This window comes from Vipera ursinii (genome assembly GCF_947247035.1).
Source record: "Vipera ursinii genome assembly, chromosome: 2".
NCBI classification, from domain to species: domain Eukaryota; kingdom Metazoa; phylum Chordata; class Lepidosauria; order Squamata; family Viperidae; genus Vipera; species Vipera ursinii.
Genome location: NC_139513.1, coordinates 16,863,983 through 16,880,992, shown reverse-complemented (window position 1 = coordinate 16,880,992; position 17,010 = coordinate 16,863,983). Strand labels below are relative to the sequence as shown.

Below are 17,010 nucleotides of genomic sequence, written 5' to 3'. Positions count from 1 at the left end.
GAGGAATTCCAGCATTTAGTGAAGATGTAGGTTCTGCAAAAATGGAGATGGAAAAATCATGTCTCCTATGCAGATGTCTTTGGAAGCAACGTTGGTGGGCCCTTCAAGGTTTTGTCCTGTATTTCATTGCAGGTACTCCTCAACCTACGACCAAGACTGAGTCCAAAATTTCCCTTCCTAAGTGAAACAATTGTTAAGTGAGTTTGCCCCATTTTACGACCTTGTCGCAGTTGATAAGTGAATCACAGCAGTTATTAAATTAATCAAACTGTGATTAAGTCAATCTGGCTTCCCCAGTGATTTTACTTGTCAGAAGGTCGTGACCCCAGAACATAAATATGCGTCATAAATTTGAGTCACTTACCAAGTGACTGAATTTGGATTACGTGACCACAGGGATGCTGCAACAGTCCTAAGTGTGAAAACTGGCCATTACTCACTTTTTTCACTGGGCTTGTAACTTGGAACAGTCACTCAACAAACTGTTGTGAGTCAAGGACTACCTGTATTCTATTAATGGGATGAACCTAGCAATTTTTTTAAGACTGCACATACAAACAAGACCTTGGTCAACTTTGATGATGCAGCACCCGGCTAAACCTGGGAAGCTAAGTGGCATCAGGCTTCACCCTTAGAGCTTTCCTCAGTTGCAAAGGTAGTTTTGGGGCGTTATCCTGCACCCCAAGATGAAGAACTGGCTGGAAGAGTCTCCACTGATCCCCAAGGGAGATGTGATTTTTTGTTGCGTGATGTCACATTGTGTTCCGCCAAGGATCCTTTCCCTCCGTTTAGTTCCTGCAAAAGAAGCTTTTTATGGGAAAGAAATGACAATAAAAACCATACAGTTACATGGTTTTCATAAAGACGTGCAGTCTTAAAACTTATACTTTCTTGAGATACTTTTTGATTTTATCACAGCATGCAGGACAGGAATCTTTAGACCAGCTTTCTGCAAAGTGATTTCCTCCCAAGTGTTTTGCTTAAGCTGCTTGGGAACAATAAGGCAGAAAGGTAACAAGGCTGGGAATTGGGAAGGCTGTTCGGAGGAATTCTGCCTTCTAGCAAGATTTAGACTCCCCAATAACACTGACAGGAAGATCATATCCACCTCCTGTCTTAGGTGGGGTTCAGAAGCAATGCTAGTGGACACTTCTGGATTCTTCCCGTGTTTCATTATTGTATTAATAGGATGTAGCTGACAACCATTGATGACCACACAAAGAAGGAAGAACTTCATGAACTTTAGGATGCAGCACTTCCTTAAACCTCTGAGCTTAAGAAGTGCTAAGCTTCCCTCTTACAACTTCAATCATTTGCAGAGGCAAGTTTCGAGGAGTTATTTGGCACCCCTCCCCCAAGGGAAAAAAACTGACTGGAACAATCTTCTCCAACCCCCAAGTAAGATGTACTTTCTCTTTGGTGGTTGTACATCATTTCCCCTTTCCCCGATTTATACTTTCCTTCGGTTTAGTTGCAGCAGGAGTGATAATGAGTTCACTCTTGGGAGATCTGAAAGAAAAGGTTTGGGATAGATTGTCATGGCTGAAAGGTATTCACGTGCTTGGTGGGAGTCGAATACGACCTGTTGTCACATGAAGAACCACGGAATCAATGAAAACATGTTGGTGACTGGCTGAGGAATTCTGGGAGTTGAAGTCCACAAGTCATAAAAGGGCCAAGTTTGAAGACCCCTGCTTTAGAGTAGAGGTAGAACGAGCGTGTTTTTCAGCCTTATGTCACTAGATGGCGCTCTACAAAGAAGCAACACTCGGGCCTAGAAAACAGCGAATACGGTTCAGTAGCGGCATTGCTACTCTACTGGAGCGCTAGAGGCGCAGAAGGAAGGAGTTGAAACGATAGAGGATTGGCTTGCTAGAGAGAATTTTGGAGAAAGGGCAAAGGAACCTCCTCTTCCGGCTTACTTATGGGAGTATGATGGGCTCGCTGATGTTTCATTTGTCGTTTGGAGGGTCGAAACGGCTCCTGGGAGGTGAGTGGAGGGCAGGTCGGAAGCAAGTCGGGTTGTTTCGTTTCCTCCGCGGTGTGGAAGCAGCGAAGGGACAAAGCCGAAACATGGGTGATGCTGCATATTCTTTCTCTTCTCCCAATGTTATTATCCTTAGGCTGCATGATATAAAATTGCTGCATGTGATTTTCTGCTGGGAGATTTGGGACATTTAAAAAGTCACTGTTTCATATTTCTTAACTGCCCATCAATGTTACTGACATGTTTTCCTGGCAAGCGAGGAGTTTCATGGGCAAATGGATGCTTTAAACCTTCCATAGGAATTGGGCACCATTTCATCTATTAGTGTCTCCACCTTTCTAAAATTAGATGAGACAAATTGAGTGGATCCATTTCTGAAACATTTTGAAGACTCAAACAAACATAGATTTTCTACATACATAAATTTATGGGTGTGTATTTATGTGTGTGTGTACGTGTATCTATGTAAACCTAAGTATTTTCAGGTAATTTTAATAACAGATTGCAATGGTAATAATTTCTGATTTACCCAAACAAAGAAGAGAATTTAATAATTCCAAACATGGGTGGAAATTTGAACTTCGATTTTGCTAGTCTTCTATGTGCCTAATAAATCATAATGATTTATTAAAGCAGCATTTTGATATGTTTGCTTTTTCATAGTAATATATGGATTTTTTTTCTCTTTTCACAGGTTCTGCCACCATTTTTTAAAGAATAATGATAATAATCCATTAATATGAATCTTATAGACAAAGTGCATACCAAAAAGAGAACTCTGGACAACACAGAATGAAAAGCAGCATCAAAATGCAAACCAAGCCATCAGTCAAAATCTTTCCCACTTCCTCCTGAAAATATTAAAACTCTTCTCTTTCCTGAACAGATGGAGGGAGAGGAAGGAAAGGATAACAGGAACAGAGTTTTCAGATGGAAAAAATAGATTATGTGGAACTCAAGAAAATAGGAGAGAAACCATATGAGTGTCTGTATTGTGGGAAAAGCTTCGTTCAGAATTCAAACTTGGTGATACACCAGAGGATTCACACAAAATAAAAATCATATGAGTGTTCAGACTGTGGGAAAGATTTCAGTCACAAAGCCCACCTGGTGAAACATCTAACAATGCACATGGCACAGAAACCGCATGCGTGTTCAGATTGTGAGAAATGTTTCAGTTGCAGTTCCGATCTGGTGGTACGCTAGAGGGCTCACACAGGAGAAAAACTATTATGAGTGCCCGGTTTGTGAAAAACGTTTCAGTTGGAATTTCAGCCTCATGGAGCACCAGAGGACTCACACGGGAGAGAAACCATGTAAGTGTCCAGATTGTGGGAAAAGCTTCAAGCATAATTCCAATTTGGTGATACACCAGAGGACTCACACGGGAGAGAAACCATATGAATGTCAGGAATGTGGGAAAGGTTTCAGTCAGAATTCCCATCTGATGAAACACTGGAGGACTCACACAGGAGAAAAACCATATAAGTGTCCAGATTGTGGAAAAAGTTTCAAGCTTAATTCCAAGCTGGTAATACACCGGAGGACTCACACAGGAGAGAAACCATATGAGTGTATGTATTGTGGGAAAAGTTTCAAGTATAATTCCAAGCTGGTGATGCACCAGAGGACTCACACAGGAGAGAAACCTCATGAGTGTCTGCATTGTGGGAAATGTTTCACCCGGAATTCTGACCTGGTAATACACAAGAGGACTCACACAGGAGAAAAACCATATGAGTGTCCAGATTGCGGGAAAAGATTCATCCGGAATTCTGAACTGGTAATACATAGGAGGACTCACACAGGAGAAAAACCATATGAGTGTTCAGATTGTGGGAAACGTTTCGGTCAGAAATCCCACCTGGTGAAACATCTGATGACTCACGCAGGAGAGAAACCATATGAGTGTCTATTTTGTGGGAAAAGTTTCATTCAGCATTCAAACCTGGTGATGCACCAGAGGACTCACACAGGAGAAAAACCATATGAGTGTCCAGATTGTGGGAAAAGTTTCAGGCTTAATTACAGGTTGGTGATACACCAGAGGATTCACACGGGAGAGAAACCATATGAGTGCTCAGATTGTGGGAAAGGATTCATCTCGGATTCCTACCTGAAAATACATAGGAGAACTCACACAGGAGAAAAACCACATGAGTGTCCAGATTGTGGGAGAGATTTCAGTAGTAGGTATAGACTTAGAAATCATGTAAAGTTACACATGGGAGAGTAACCATTCAAATGCCAGATTATAGACAGTGTTTTGCAGAAAATTCCGCTCTTTATTACAGAAGAAATTCCACATGAGGAAAAATTTGATCTTGAATTTTCTTTCTTGTCTCTTACCGGAAGCCAAGCTGAGAAATTATTCATTTCTTGCATGATTCTTTTTGGTTAACTGTCTTATTAAACATGAGAGAAGAGATCTGAGCTTACTTTGTCTGGCCCAGTGCAGTTGTTCCCTTTCACTGAGTCATGGTGAACTGTTGTGCTGGGCCAGAGAAAGCGAGCTTAGATCTGTATTAGCTATGTTTTCCACCTTGAGTTATTTGTACATATAATAAGCACCGGATATGTATCTTTATTTGTTAAGAAAATGTATGTGGCATTCCAACTAATGTTGACTCCACACAATTTACAGCAATAAAACCTGAATACAGAAACTAATAGACCCCATACATTACAAATGGAAAATGCAAAGCCCCCATGGTTAACATTCACTTGCCCTATAAACACAGGGTACTTCAAGCAAGATTGATGGCATTTTGATGTCTGCGAGTCCCAAAACAGTGATTCTTGCTTATGTTCCATTTAGAAGTCAACCAGGCCTTACTACCCATTGGGAACCCCATGTTAATACAACATATCTTAGGTGTGGCCAGAATTTGAAAACAATGTTTAATATGGCAGAGTACTTGAGTAAAATGGTTTGACTGAGATCAGCATATGTGGGACTGATTGGGGTAGATTTTAGGGGTGATATTGAAATATAATTCTACCTTATTTCACTTATCTATCTAATTGTGTTTTACTCCAATTTCATTTTAATTTGTTTTATAGGATTTTATTAATAATTGATGTTTGGATTTCTGTATTCCGGTATGGCCTATGGCAGGGGTAGGCAACCTCGGCTCTTTTATGACTCATGGATTTCAACTCCCAGAATTCCTGAGTCAGCTGGCTCAGGAATTCTGGGAGTTGAAGTCCATGAGTCATAAAAGAGCCAAGGTTGCCTACGCCTGGCCTATGGGCTAATCAGTAAATTAAAATAACTATTAAAACCAAATAATTAATAATAATAATAATAATAATAATAATAATAATAATAATAAATAATCCTTTATTGTCAAAGTACAACATGTGTACATTGAGATTAGCTGAGCCTCCCCCCGGGCTCTCTTCCCCCAACACACAGTGACAACAAACCCTCCATCCTACCACACCATGTGAACCAACTACACCACACACACCCCGGCCTCCCAAGTCAATTCTGCATAAGTTCACAGAGATTATGTCCCATTTAAAAGCCTAACAGCCCACAGATAAAAGCTATTTTTCAGCCTGTTGGTACGGCTGGCTATATTCCTATATCTCCTACCGGATGGTAGGAGAGTAAAGAGATACCGTCCAGGGTGTAAGTCATCCCTGAGAATCTTCCTCACTCTTCCAAGGCAACGAGCCCTGGCGATGTCATCCAGTGGTGTCAGGGAACAGCCCACAATGTCTTTTGCTGTGCTCACTACCCTCTGTAATACTTTCCTGTCCGCGGCTGTCAGACCAGCATACCAAACCACAATACCATACGAGAGGACGCTCTCTATAGTAGACCGGTAAAAGAGGGTCATTAGCCATTGTTCTACCCTGTTCTTCCGCAAGACCCTAAGAAAGTGAAGCCTCTGTTGGGCCTTTCTAGCCACCTGGGTTGTGTTAACTTTCCAGGTCAGATCTTCACAGAGGTAGACTCCCAGAAATTTAAAGGAGGAAACTCTCTGTACACAGTGCTCCTCGATGTAAAGTGGGGCAGGTTCCTCCTTTTTTCTCTAACACCATCTCTTTCGTCTTGCCAATGTTTAGGTGCAAGTTGTTGTTACTACACCATATGGATAGTTTTTGTACCTCTGCCCTATATGCTGTCTCATCCCCACCTGTAATCCTGACCACTATCCCCAGCACCCCATCTAAGCCTGCAGCTTTGCTGGGATTCACAGCCTTCAATACAGCTCTCGCTTGGCTCTCTTAAACGCATATAAACAAAAACCTGGTTTCAATTCAGGCTTCTGATGTGCTGGCGCCTCTTCTTATCCCAGTGGTTAGGGCAAAAGCTATATATTCCTTGCTTTACGGAAGACTAGAAGGATCAATTCCTAACACACTTCAGGTGCAAGAGTGTCTCATAGGGCAGGGTGTGCAATGGAAAAGGCTCACTTCCTAGCTCATGTCAGATGGCAATACTTAAGGGAAGGGGTTAGGAGAATGGGCCCACTATTTGACCTTGTAGAACAGATAGATGCAAAAATAATAAAGGTGGGACAATAACGACAGGTGCCCTGTTGCGTCAGAGGTTACAAGGCAGCATTGCCCATTGACTGCCCACAGCCTGAAGTTTGATCCTGACATAGGTCGACATATGGGAGGGAAACCGTATGAGTGCCAAGATTGTGGGAAAGGTTTCAGTTGCAATTCTAACCTGGTAAAACATCAGGGGACTCACACAGGAGAGAAACCATACGAGTGTCCATATTGTGGGAAAAGTTTTATTCAGAATTCAAACTTGGTGATACACCAGAGGACTCACACAGGAGAAAAACCATATGAGTGTTCAGATTGTGAGAAAACAGCCATTTGCCTGAAATGGTATAAGGTTTCCTGCCTGAGCAGAGGGTTGGACTAGATGACCTCCAAGGTCCCTTCCAACTTATTATTATTTGAATTTTGAATTTGAATTTTATTGAATTTATATACCACCCTTTCCCGAAGGACAGGGTATTACAGGGTATATAAAACATCAATACAAAAATTAAGAGCAATTTAAAAAGATTAAACTAAGTCCCTGAAAAATATGAAACCCCAGTTAAAACCCCCAATTAAAACTCAGCCTGGGCCGGAAAGCTCAAAGAGCCAGGTCTTCAGGTCTCGGCGAAATGATCGAAGGTCGGGGGCAGTCCTAAGCTCCACGGGCAGCTGGTTCCAAAGGGCAGGCGCCCCCACTGAGAAGGCCCTCCCCCTGGGTGTCATCCGCTGGCATTCTTTGACCGGCGGCACCCTGAGAAGGCCCTCCCTGTGGGAGCGCACAGGACGAAGGGAGCTTGATGCCGGCAGCAGGTGTTCCCTCAAATATCCTGGACCCAAGCCATTTAGGGCTTTATAGGTCATCACCAGCACCTTGAATCTCACCCGGAGGGCAACTGGAAGCCAATGCAGCTCGCGGAGCAGAGGTGTTACATGGGAGTAATGGGAAACCCCCATCACAACTCGCGCGGCTGCATTTTGCACCACCTGAAGCCTCCGAGTGGTCCTCAAGGGCAGCCCCATGTAGAGAGCGTTGTAGTAGTCTAAGCGGGAGGTCACGAGCGCATGAGTGACTGTGCGTAGGGCATCTCGGTCCAGATAGGGTCGCAACTGGCGCACCAGGCGAACCTGGGCAAAAGCCCCCCTGGTCACGGCTCCTATATGGTCTTCAAAACTTAGCCGTGAATCCAGGAGGACACCCAACTTGCGAGCCCTATCAATGGGGGGTAACACCTCACCCCCCATTGTTAACGATGGAATAGTTTGGTCAACCCGAGATGCCAGTATGCACAGCCACTCAGTCTTGGCAGGATTGAGACGAAGTCTGTCTCTTCCCATCCAAACCCAGACCGCCTCCAGGCAACGGGACATCACGGTGAGGGCATCACTGGGTTGGTTCGGGGTGGAGAAAAAAAGTTGGGTATCATCAGCGTACTGATGATACCCCACCCCAAAACCACGAATGATCTCTCCCAGCGGCTTCATATAGATGTTGAACAGGAGGGGAGAGAGAACCGACCCCTGAGGTACTCCACAAACGAGAGGCCTCGGGGCGGATCTCTGCCCTCCCGTCAACACCGACTGCGAGCGGCCCAGGAGATAGGAGGAGAACCACCGTAAAACGGTGCCTCCCACTCCCAACCCCCTGAGACACCGCAGTAGGATACCATGGTCGATGGTATCAAAAGCCGCTGAGAGGTCTAATAGGACTAGAACAGAGGAACAATCCCTGTCCTGAGCCCACCAGAGATCATTCATCAGCGCGACCAATGCCGTCTCCGTGCTGTGCCCGGGCCTGAAACCCGATTGGTACGGGTCCAGATAATCAGTTTCCTTATTATTAAGTGTTTCACAAAATTCCTCCCTTATCACACACAAGAAATTCCACTTGAGGCAAAATTTGTTGTGTGTAGAGAATCTTGAATTTCATTGCTTGTCTTATTAGAAGCCCAGCTGAACCACTTAATTTTTTGGATAATTCTTTTTAGTGAAACTTGTTTTTGTATCAAAGGTGAGGGAGGAATAAAATAGAGTAGAATAGCAGAGTTGGAAGGGACTTTGTATGTCAACTAGTCCAAACCCTGCTCAAGCAACAGACCGTATACCATTTCTGAGAAGTGGCAGTTGAGTGTCTTCTTGAAAGCCTCCAATAATGAAGCAATCACAACTTTTGAAGGCAAGGCAATTGGTTGATTGTTTTCACTATCAGAAAATGTCAGTTATATTCAAATGGTTTAAGTGAGCAAGCAGGTTCCAACTGCTATTCTTCCTCAGGTACAGTCTCTTCAAGGGATACTACCCCCAAATACTCTGCTGACTCATTCTCTATATATCACTCCTGCCGGTCAGCTACTAAATCATAATTACATTGACAGAGCGGAATTGCTGTGCTGGGCCAGAGAAAGCGAGCTTGGATCTCTGTTAGGTATGTTTGCCACCTTTAGTTATTTCTACGTATAATTAAAGCAGAATTGTAAGTATGTTTGTTGTGGGCATTTTTATTTATTAAGAAAATGTATATAGCACACCAACTCATGGCGACTCCACACGGTTTACAGCAATAAAACTGTAATACAAAACCCACTAAACCCCAGATATTGCAAATGGCAAAATGCAAAGCCACCACATTTAATATTTGCTGGCACTGCAAGTACAGGGAACTTCTAGCAAGGTTGATAGATGGTCTGGGAATTCTAAAACGGCGATTCTTGCTTTTGTTCAACTTAAGGCCTCCTGGCCTTATTAACTACAGTCATTCCTGGTGCCCCTGTATCATGTATACAGAAGTACAGTGGACAACTTAAAACATTACTATTCTTTCTTTATATTCCCTATTGCCTTTGCAAATTTACCTCCCACCTTTTCCTCTTTGGCTTAGTACTCATGCCGTCACAACCTATCCGAAGTGTCTAAAGTGAATATATTATCTTCATCCTTGGTTACATGTCCTGTTCTATCGCCCTCTGCCTTTATTTACTAAGTGCCTTTTATGGATACTAGTTCCTAGGCCCTAGGGGCTATCTGATCAATAACTAAAATGACAACCAATTCTGTTTAAGATCTATGCTTAGCACAGCAAGGCCTCTGAAAACTGAAAACTTTACGGGAAAGCTATGGCAATAAAAATCTTACAATTACATGGTTTTCATAAAGATGTGCACTCACTGATACTTTCTTGAGGTACTTTTTGTTTTTATCACAGCATGTAGGGCAGCAATCTTGAGATCAGCTTTCTGCAACCTGGTTTCCTCCAAGTGTTTTGCTTAAGCTACTTGAGAATAAGACTGGAAGCTAACAAGGCTGGGAAATGGGAAGGCTGCTCTGAGGAATTCTGCCTTCTAGCAAGATTTAGACTCCCCAATAATACTGACAGGAAGATCATATCCACATCCTGTCTTAGGTGGGGTTCAGAAGCAACGCTAGTGGGCACTTCTGGATTCTTCCCGTGTTTCATTATTGTATTAATAGGATGTAGCTGACAACCATTGATGACCACACAAAGAAGGAAGAATTTCATGAACTTTAGGACACAGCACTTCCTTAAACCTCTGAGCTTAAGTAGTGCTAACCTTTCCTCTTAAAACTTCAATCATTTGCAGAGGCAAATTTAGAGGAGTTATTTGGCACCCCTCCCCCAAGGAAAAAAAACTGGCTGGAACAATCTTCACTGGCCCCCAAGGGTGGTGTATTCTGACTCTGTTGTTTAATGATTTATCCTCTTGCTGAGACCCCTGTGCCTGGCTTGTATAAGCGGATACTATCACTGTTAACAGCCTTTGCCAGATAGCAGAACTCATGAAATTACCTTTTAATCATCCAGAAGGACCTTTATTTGCATGCAGAGATTAGAGCAGACAAGTGTTGTAGATGATGAAATGGATGGTATTTCAAGGTGAAAAGACAGTTATGTCCTACCATCCGCATGTATATTGGAAGAGAAAAGAATGGAGTAAGAAAAAGGAGGAAGTATGTCACAAATGGGAGGGGTTTAAGGAGGAGGAAGTACGTCACAAATGGGAAGGGTTGGCTGAAAAAAGTAACATAATATTGTAGTTCCCCAAATTTACATAATGTTGTAGATCCCCAAACAACCACATGGTGGCAGCACAATATGCACTGCATAGTGCCTTATGGCTGATGTAACAACACATGGTGCACTTTCTCCTTAGCTATTGTAGTAATCTCCCCCCCTAGGATGATTTCCTTTGGTTTAGTTGCAGGAAGAGCGATAATGAGTTCCCTCTTGGGAGATCTGAAAGAAAAGGTTTGGGATAGATTGTCGTGGCTGAAAGCTATTCATGTGCTCGGTGGGAATCGATTACGACGTGATGACACACAAGGAACCACGGAGTCAATGAAAACATCCTGCAAACGCTTTTAGGGTAGAGATAGAACGAGCGTGTTTTTCAACCTTATGTCACTAGATGGCGCGCTACAAAGAAGCAACACTCGGGCCTAGAAAACAGCAAATACGGTTCAGTAGAATACTCTACTGGAGGGATAGAGGCGGAGAAGGAAGGAGTTGAAACGATAGAGGATTGGCTTGCTAGAGAGAATTTTGGAGAAAGGGCAAAGGAACCTCCTCTTCCGGCTCGCCTATGGGAGTATGATGGGCTCGCTGATGTTTCATTTGTCGTTTGGAGGGGTCGAAACGGCTCCTGGGAGGTGAGTGGAGGGCAGGTCGGAAGCAAGTCGGGCTGTTTCGTTTCCTCCGCGGTGTGGAAGCAGCGAAGGGACAAAGCCGAAACATGGGTGGTGCTGCATATTCTTTTTCTTCCCCCAATGTTATTATCCTTAGGCTGCATGATATAAAATTGCTGCTTGTGATTTTCTGCTGGGAGATTTGGGACATTTAAACTGTTTCATATTTCTTATCAACCTCGGTCTTCGCGTAACAACTTCATTCCTTGGGATGATATTGACAGGTTGTTTTCCTGGCAAGCGAGGAGTTTCATGGGCAAATGCATGCTTTAAACCTCCCATAGGCTTTGGGCACCATTTCATCTATTAGTGTCTCTACCTTTCTAAAATTAGATGAAACAAATTGAGTGAATCCATTTCTGAAACATTTTGAAGGCTCAAACAAACATAGATTTTCTACATACATAAATTTATAGCTGTGTGTGTGTGTGTGCATGTATCTATGTAAACCTAAGTATTTTCAGGTAATTTTAGTAACAGTTTGCAATGATAATAGTTTCCAATTTACTCAAGCCAACAAGATAATTTAATGATTTCAAATATGGGTGGATATTTGAACTGCGGCTTTGCTAGTCTTCTATGTGCCTAATGAATCATAATGAACATTAGCGATTAAAGCAGTATTTTGATGTGTTTGCTTTTTCATAGTAATATATAGGTTTTTTTGCTCTTTTCATAGATTCTGCGGCAATAATGATAATAATACATTAATATAGAGGATGCCAAGAAGAGCACTCTGGACAACAGAATGAAAAGCAGCATTAAAATGCAAAACAAACCATCAGTCAAAATCTTTCCCACTTCCTCCTGAAAATGTTAAAACTCTTCTCTTTGCTCAGCAGATGAAAGAAGACAAAGGAAAGAATAACAGGAACAGAGTTTTCAGGTGGAAAAAATAGATCATGTGGAACTCAAGGAAACATTGCATGAAAAGGTAAAAAGATCTAATTACCAAATTCAGAAAAAGTGGGAAATAGCTAGACATCAGTGGGAAAGAGAGGATCCTTTGGATAGCCAAAGGCATCAATAAAAGCCTTTCAGAACGGACAGTGTGTCCTGAATCAAAGCACCACCAGATAAGGAATGAGAAATATTTTTGGACTCCTTATAAAACCAAGAATATCAGTGTTGAAAAAAATCTCACAGACTGCCTATTGTGGAAAGGGAAAAAAAACAGATTGCAGATCACATGTTTGAAGTGTGGCAAAAGCGTTGCTCAGAACAGAATTCCATTGATTCATACAAGGACTGATTCAGGAGGAGCAGCTCTACCAGTGCTCCCAGTGTGGCAAAAGACTTAGCATGCACACCAATCTAGTGAGACACAAGAGAACTCACACTGGAGGGAAACTCTTTGAATGTCCTCTTTGTGGGACAGGTTACACAGAGAATTCTGACCTGGTGAAACACCAGAGGACTCACACGGGAGGGAAATCTTATTAATGTCTCTATTGTGGGAAAGGTTTCGGTCACAAATCCCATGCACATGGCACAGAAACCACATGAGTGTTCAGATTGTGGGAAATGTTTCAGTTGCAATTCCGATCTGGTGGTACACCACTCATACAGGAGAAAAACCGTATGAGTGCCTGGTTTGTGGAAAAAGTTTCAGTCGGAATTCCAGCCTCATGGAGCACCAAAGGACCCACACGGGAGAGAAACCATATACGTGTCCAGATTGTCGGAAAGGTTTCAACCATAATTCCAAGCTGGTGATACACCAGAGGACTCACATGGGAGAGAAACCGTGTAAGTGTCCAGATTGTGGGAAAAGTTTCAAATATAATTCCAAGTTGGTGATACACCAGAGGACTCACACAGGAGAGAAACCATATGAGTGTCAGGAATGTGGAAAAGGTTTCAGTCAGAATTTCCAGCTGATGAAACACTGGAGGACTCACACAGGAGAAAAACCATATGAATGTCTGGATTGTGGGAAACGTTTCAGTCAGAAATCCACCCTGGTGATACACCAGATGACTCACACAGGAGAAAAACCATTTGAGTGTCCAGTTTGTGGGGAAAGTTTCAAGCATAATTCCAAACTGGTAATACACCGGAGGACTCACACAGGAGAGAAATCATATGAGTGTTCACATTGTGGGAAAAGTTTCATCCGGAATTCCGAATTGGTAAGACACCAGAGGACTCACACAGGAGAAAAACCATATGGGTGTCCAGATTGTGGGAAAGGTTTCAGGGAGTATTCCAAGCTAGTGATACACCAGAGGACTCACACAGGAGAGAAACCACATGAGTGTCCGCATTGTGGGAAAAGTTTCATCTGCAATTCCGACCTGGTAAGACACAAGAGGACTCATACAGGAGAGAAACCATATGAGTGTCTGTTTTGTGGGAAAAGTTTCATTCAGCATTCAAACCTGGTGATACACCAGAGGACTCACACAAGAGAAAAACCACATGAGTGTTCACATTGTGGGAAACGTTTCGGGCAGAAATCCCACCTGTTGAAACATCTGATGACTCACACAGGAGAGAAACCATATGAGTGTGTGTTTTGTGGGAAAAGTTTCATTCAGCATTCAAGCCTGGTGATACACCAGAGGACTCACACAGGAGAAAAACCATATCAGTGTTCAGATTGTGGGAAGGGATTCAACTCGGATTTCAACCTGAAAATACACCAGAGGACTCACACAGGAGAAAAACCATATGAGTGTCCAGATTGTGGGAGAGATTTCAGTCGTAGGTATACACTTATAAATCATGTAAAATTACACATGGGAGAGTAATCATTCAAATGCCCAGATTATAGACAGTGTTTTGCGGAAAATTCCTCTTATTACAGAAGAAATTCCACATGAGGAAAAATTTGATCTTGAATTTTGTTTCTTGTCTGTTAGTGGGAGTCAACCTTATTTTATTAAACATGAGAGAAGAGATCTGAGCTTCCTTTGTCTGGCCCAGTGCAGTTGTTCCCTTTCACTGAGTCATGGTGAACTGTTGTGCTGGGTCAGAGAAATCGGGCTTTGATCTGTAGTAGGTATGTTTGCCACCTTGAGTTATTTGTACATATAATAAGCATTGGATATGTATCTTTATTGCTTAAGAAAATGTATGTGGCATTCCAACTAATGTTGACTCCACACAATTTACAGCAATAAAACCTGAATACAGAAACTAATAGACCCCATACATTACAAATGGAAAATGCAAAGCCCCCATGGTTAACATTCACTTGCCCTATAAACACAGGGTACTTCAAGCAAGATTGATGGCATTTTGATGTCTGCAAGTTCCAAAACTGTGATTCTTGCTTATGTTCCATTTAGAAGTTAACCAGGCCTCCTGGCCTTACTAACTACCCATTGGGAACCCCATATTAATACAACATATCTTACGTGCAGCTAGAATTTGAAAACAATGTTTAATATGGCAGAGTACTTGAGTAAAATGGTTTGACTGAGATCAGCATACGTGGGACTGGTTGGGGTAGATTTTAGGGTTGATACTGAAATATAATTATGTTATTTCACTTATGTATCAAATTGTTGTGTTTTACTCCAATTTCATTTTAATTTGTTTTTATAGGATTTTATTAATAATTGATATTTGGAATTCGGTATTCCGATATGGCCTATAGGCTGATCAAAGAGCTAAAATAACTATTAAAACCAAATGCTTATAAACAAAAAACTGGTTTCAATTCAGGCTTCTGATGTGCTGATGCCTCTTCTTATCACAGTGCTTAGAGGGAAAGCTAGATCTTCCATGCTTTACGGAAGACTAGAAGGATAAAGGCCTAACACACTTAAGGGGGAATAGTGTCTCATAGGGCAGGGTCTGCAATGGAAAAGGCTCACTTCTTAGCTCCTATGAGATTGTAATATTTAATGGAACGGGCTAGTAGTGTGGGCCCCCTATTTGACCCTGTAGAACAGATAGATGCAAAAATAATAAAGGTGGGACAATAATGACAGGTGCCCTGTTGCGTTAGTGGTTACAATGCAGCATTGCCCATTGACTCTGCCCACAGCCTGAAGTTTGATCCTGACGGAGGTCGAGGTTAACTCCATCCCTCCGAGATCAGTAACGTGAGGACCCAGTTTGTTGGGTGCAATACGCTGACTCTGGAAATTGAGAGTGCTATCAAGCCCTGCGGGGTGGTATATATGTCTTAAGAGCTATTGCTATGATAAATGGCTTTAAAGGTGATGATCAGCATTTTCAATTACACCTTAAAGAAACAAATCCAGGGCAACATGCACCACAAAGATTTACATGGGCCCCCATTACCGTGTGCGCTGCTGTGTACTGGACCAGTTGAACTTTCTGGGTGGTCCAGTGCAGTAATCCAAACGGGAGGTGACTGAGGCACAAGAGACCCGTGTGCAAGGCCTCCCTCTCCGGGAAAGGGCAGGATTGGTGCAATCTATACAAAGCCCCTCCTGCAGCCATGGCCTTCCCCAGCAGGAGCCGTCTGTCCAGAAGGACCCCCAGGTTGTGCACCAGCTAAGTCGCCCAGGTCTTTTTCTCCTGCACAGCCTTTTCTCTGGGTGGGAAAGTCAAGTTCCTGCCGCCAACCTCTCATTGCCCTCTTCTGCTGCACTTAATCTTAATCTGTAGAAATGCCTTGACATCTGCCAGGAAAACCTGTCATGATTTTCTTCTACATAGCAAACTGCTGTTGAAAGTAAAAAAGCAGCCCAGGATGCCAACAGTCCAGAAAGAGGGAAATTTCCAGCCCTCTCCGCAACTTGGGAAAGAAATAAGGGTAGTTCTTGGGCAGTAATAGTAATTGGTGCCCGGGTTTTCATTGCTATGTAATGGGGTTATAAAAATTGACATCAGGTGACCACATTGTTTAGCGAGGGCAATCTTGGTAGTTCCAGTTGCTATTGCAACTCTTAAGACCCATGGGTCATTAAGTGAGGACCTCATGCAATTGTGATGTAGGAAGAGGTAGGAGTTCCAGTCAAGCAAGCTAGCAGGTGAGAGCTATGGACAGATGGATGGTTTTCACGCCTCCTCCCTTTCAGGGCCTGGGGGAGGATCTGGCCTAAAGACTCCAGCAGACTTTCCCACTCGTTTCTTAGGCTGAGGCCTTAATCTCTACATCAAAATGCCTCTCTTATAAGATCTTCTACCTCAGTTTCCTGTTTTCTATATTATCTATCTCTACTCTATATTTTCAAAAGGCTACAACACTATATTTCCATTTTCCTCTGCTCAAACTGCCCTTATCACTACAATAGATATCCTTTAGCAGGGACATCACCCTGCCAACAAAAGTACGTATAGTCAAGGCCATAGTTTTCACAGTTGCAATGTATGGCAGTGAAAGCTGGACCATAAGAAAGGCTGAGCGCCAAAGAATTGAGGCCTTTGAACTGTGGTGCTGGAGAAGACTCCTGCGAGTCCCTTGGACTGCAAGGCGATCAAACCGGTCAGTCCTAGAGGAGATCAATCCTGACTGCTCTTTAGAAGGCCAGATCCTGAAGCTAAAACTCAAATACTTTGGCCACCTAATGAGAAGGAAGGACTCACTGGAGAAGAGCCTAATGCTGGGAAAGATCGAGGGCAATAGAAGAAGGGGACGACAGAGAATGAGGTGGCTGGATGGAGTCACTGAAGCAGTAGGCGTGAGCTAAAATGGACTCCAGAAGATGGTGGAAGACAGGAAGGCCTGGAGGAACGTTGTCCATAGGGTCGCGATGAGTCGGACACGACTTCGCAGCTAACAACAACAACAACAACAACAAAGAAAGGCTGAGCACCAAAGAATTGACGCCTTTCAACTATGGTGCTGGAGAAGACTCCTGCGAGTCCCTTGGACTGCAAGGCGATCA

At 43.0% G+C, this 17,010-nt stretch overlaps 3 protein-coding genes across 5 annotated transcripts in view; all 3 read left to right on the top strand.

The window, feature by feature from the left end:
- Positions 1-14,852, top strand: part of LOC310635371 (uncharacterized protein) — a 50,092-nt gene extending 35,240 nt beyond the window's left edge. The window contains exons 1-2 of the mRNA XM_083354234.1: positions 11,110-11,251; positions 11,880-14,852. Of these exons, the coding sequence (XP_083210360.1) occupies positions 12,643-13,953 (1,311 nt within the window). The 5' untranslated portion in view covers positions 11,110-11,251; positions 11,880-12,642 and the 3' untranslated portion in view covers positions 13,954-14,852. Of the gene's footprint in view, positions 11,252-11,879 lie in introns of the transcript that reaches the window.
- LOC310635370 (uncharacterized protein) overlaps positions 1-17,010 on the top strand; it is a 74,727-nt gene that overhangs the window by 15,368 nt on the left and 42,349 nt on the right. The window lies entirely within an intron of this gene.
- Positions 1,913-4,938, top strand: LOC310635379 (uncharacterized protein). Of its 2 annotated transcripts, none has more exons than XM_083354251.1 (2): positions 1,913-1,990; positions 2,682-4,938. In XM_083354251.1, exon 2 carries the CDS (start codon positions 3,135-3,137, stop codon positions 4,221-4,223), a length of 1,089 nt encoding a protein of 362 aa, XP_083210377.1. In that variant the 5' UTR covers positions 1,913-1,990; positions 2,682-3,134; the 3' UTR covers positions 4,224-4,938. The 2 variants fall into 2 exon arrangements, with proteins under 2 accessions (XP_083210377.1, XP_083210376.1); XM_083354250.1 differs by lacking the exon at positions 1,913-1,990 and adding an exon at positions 2,040-2,077.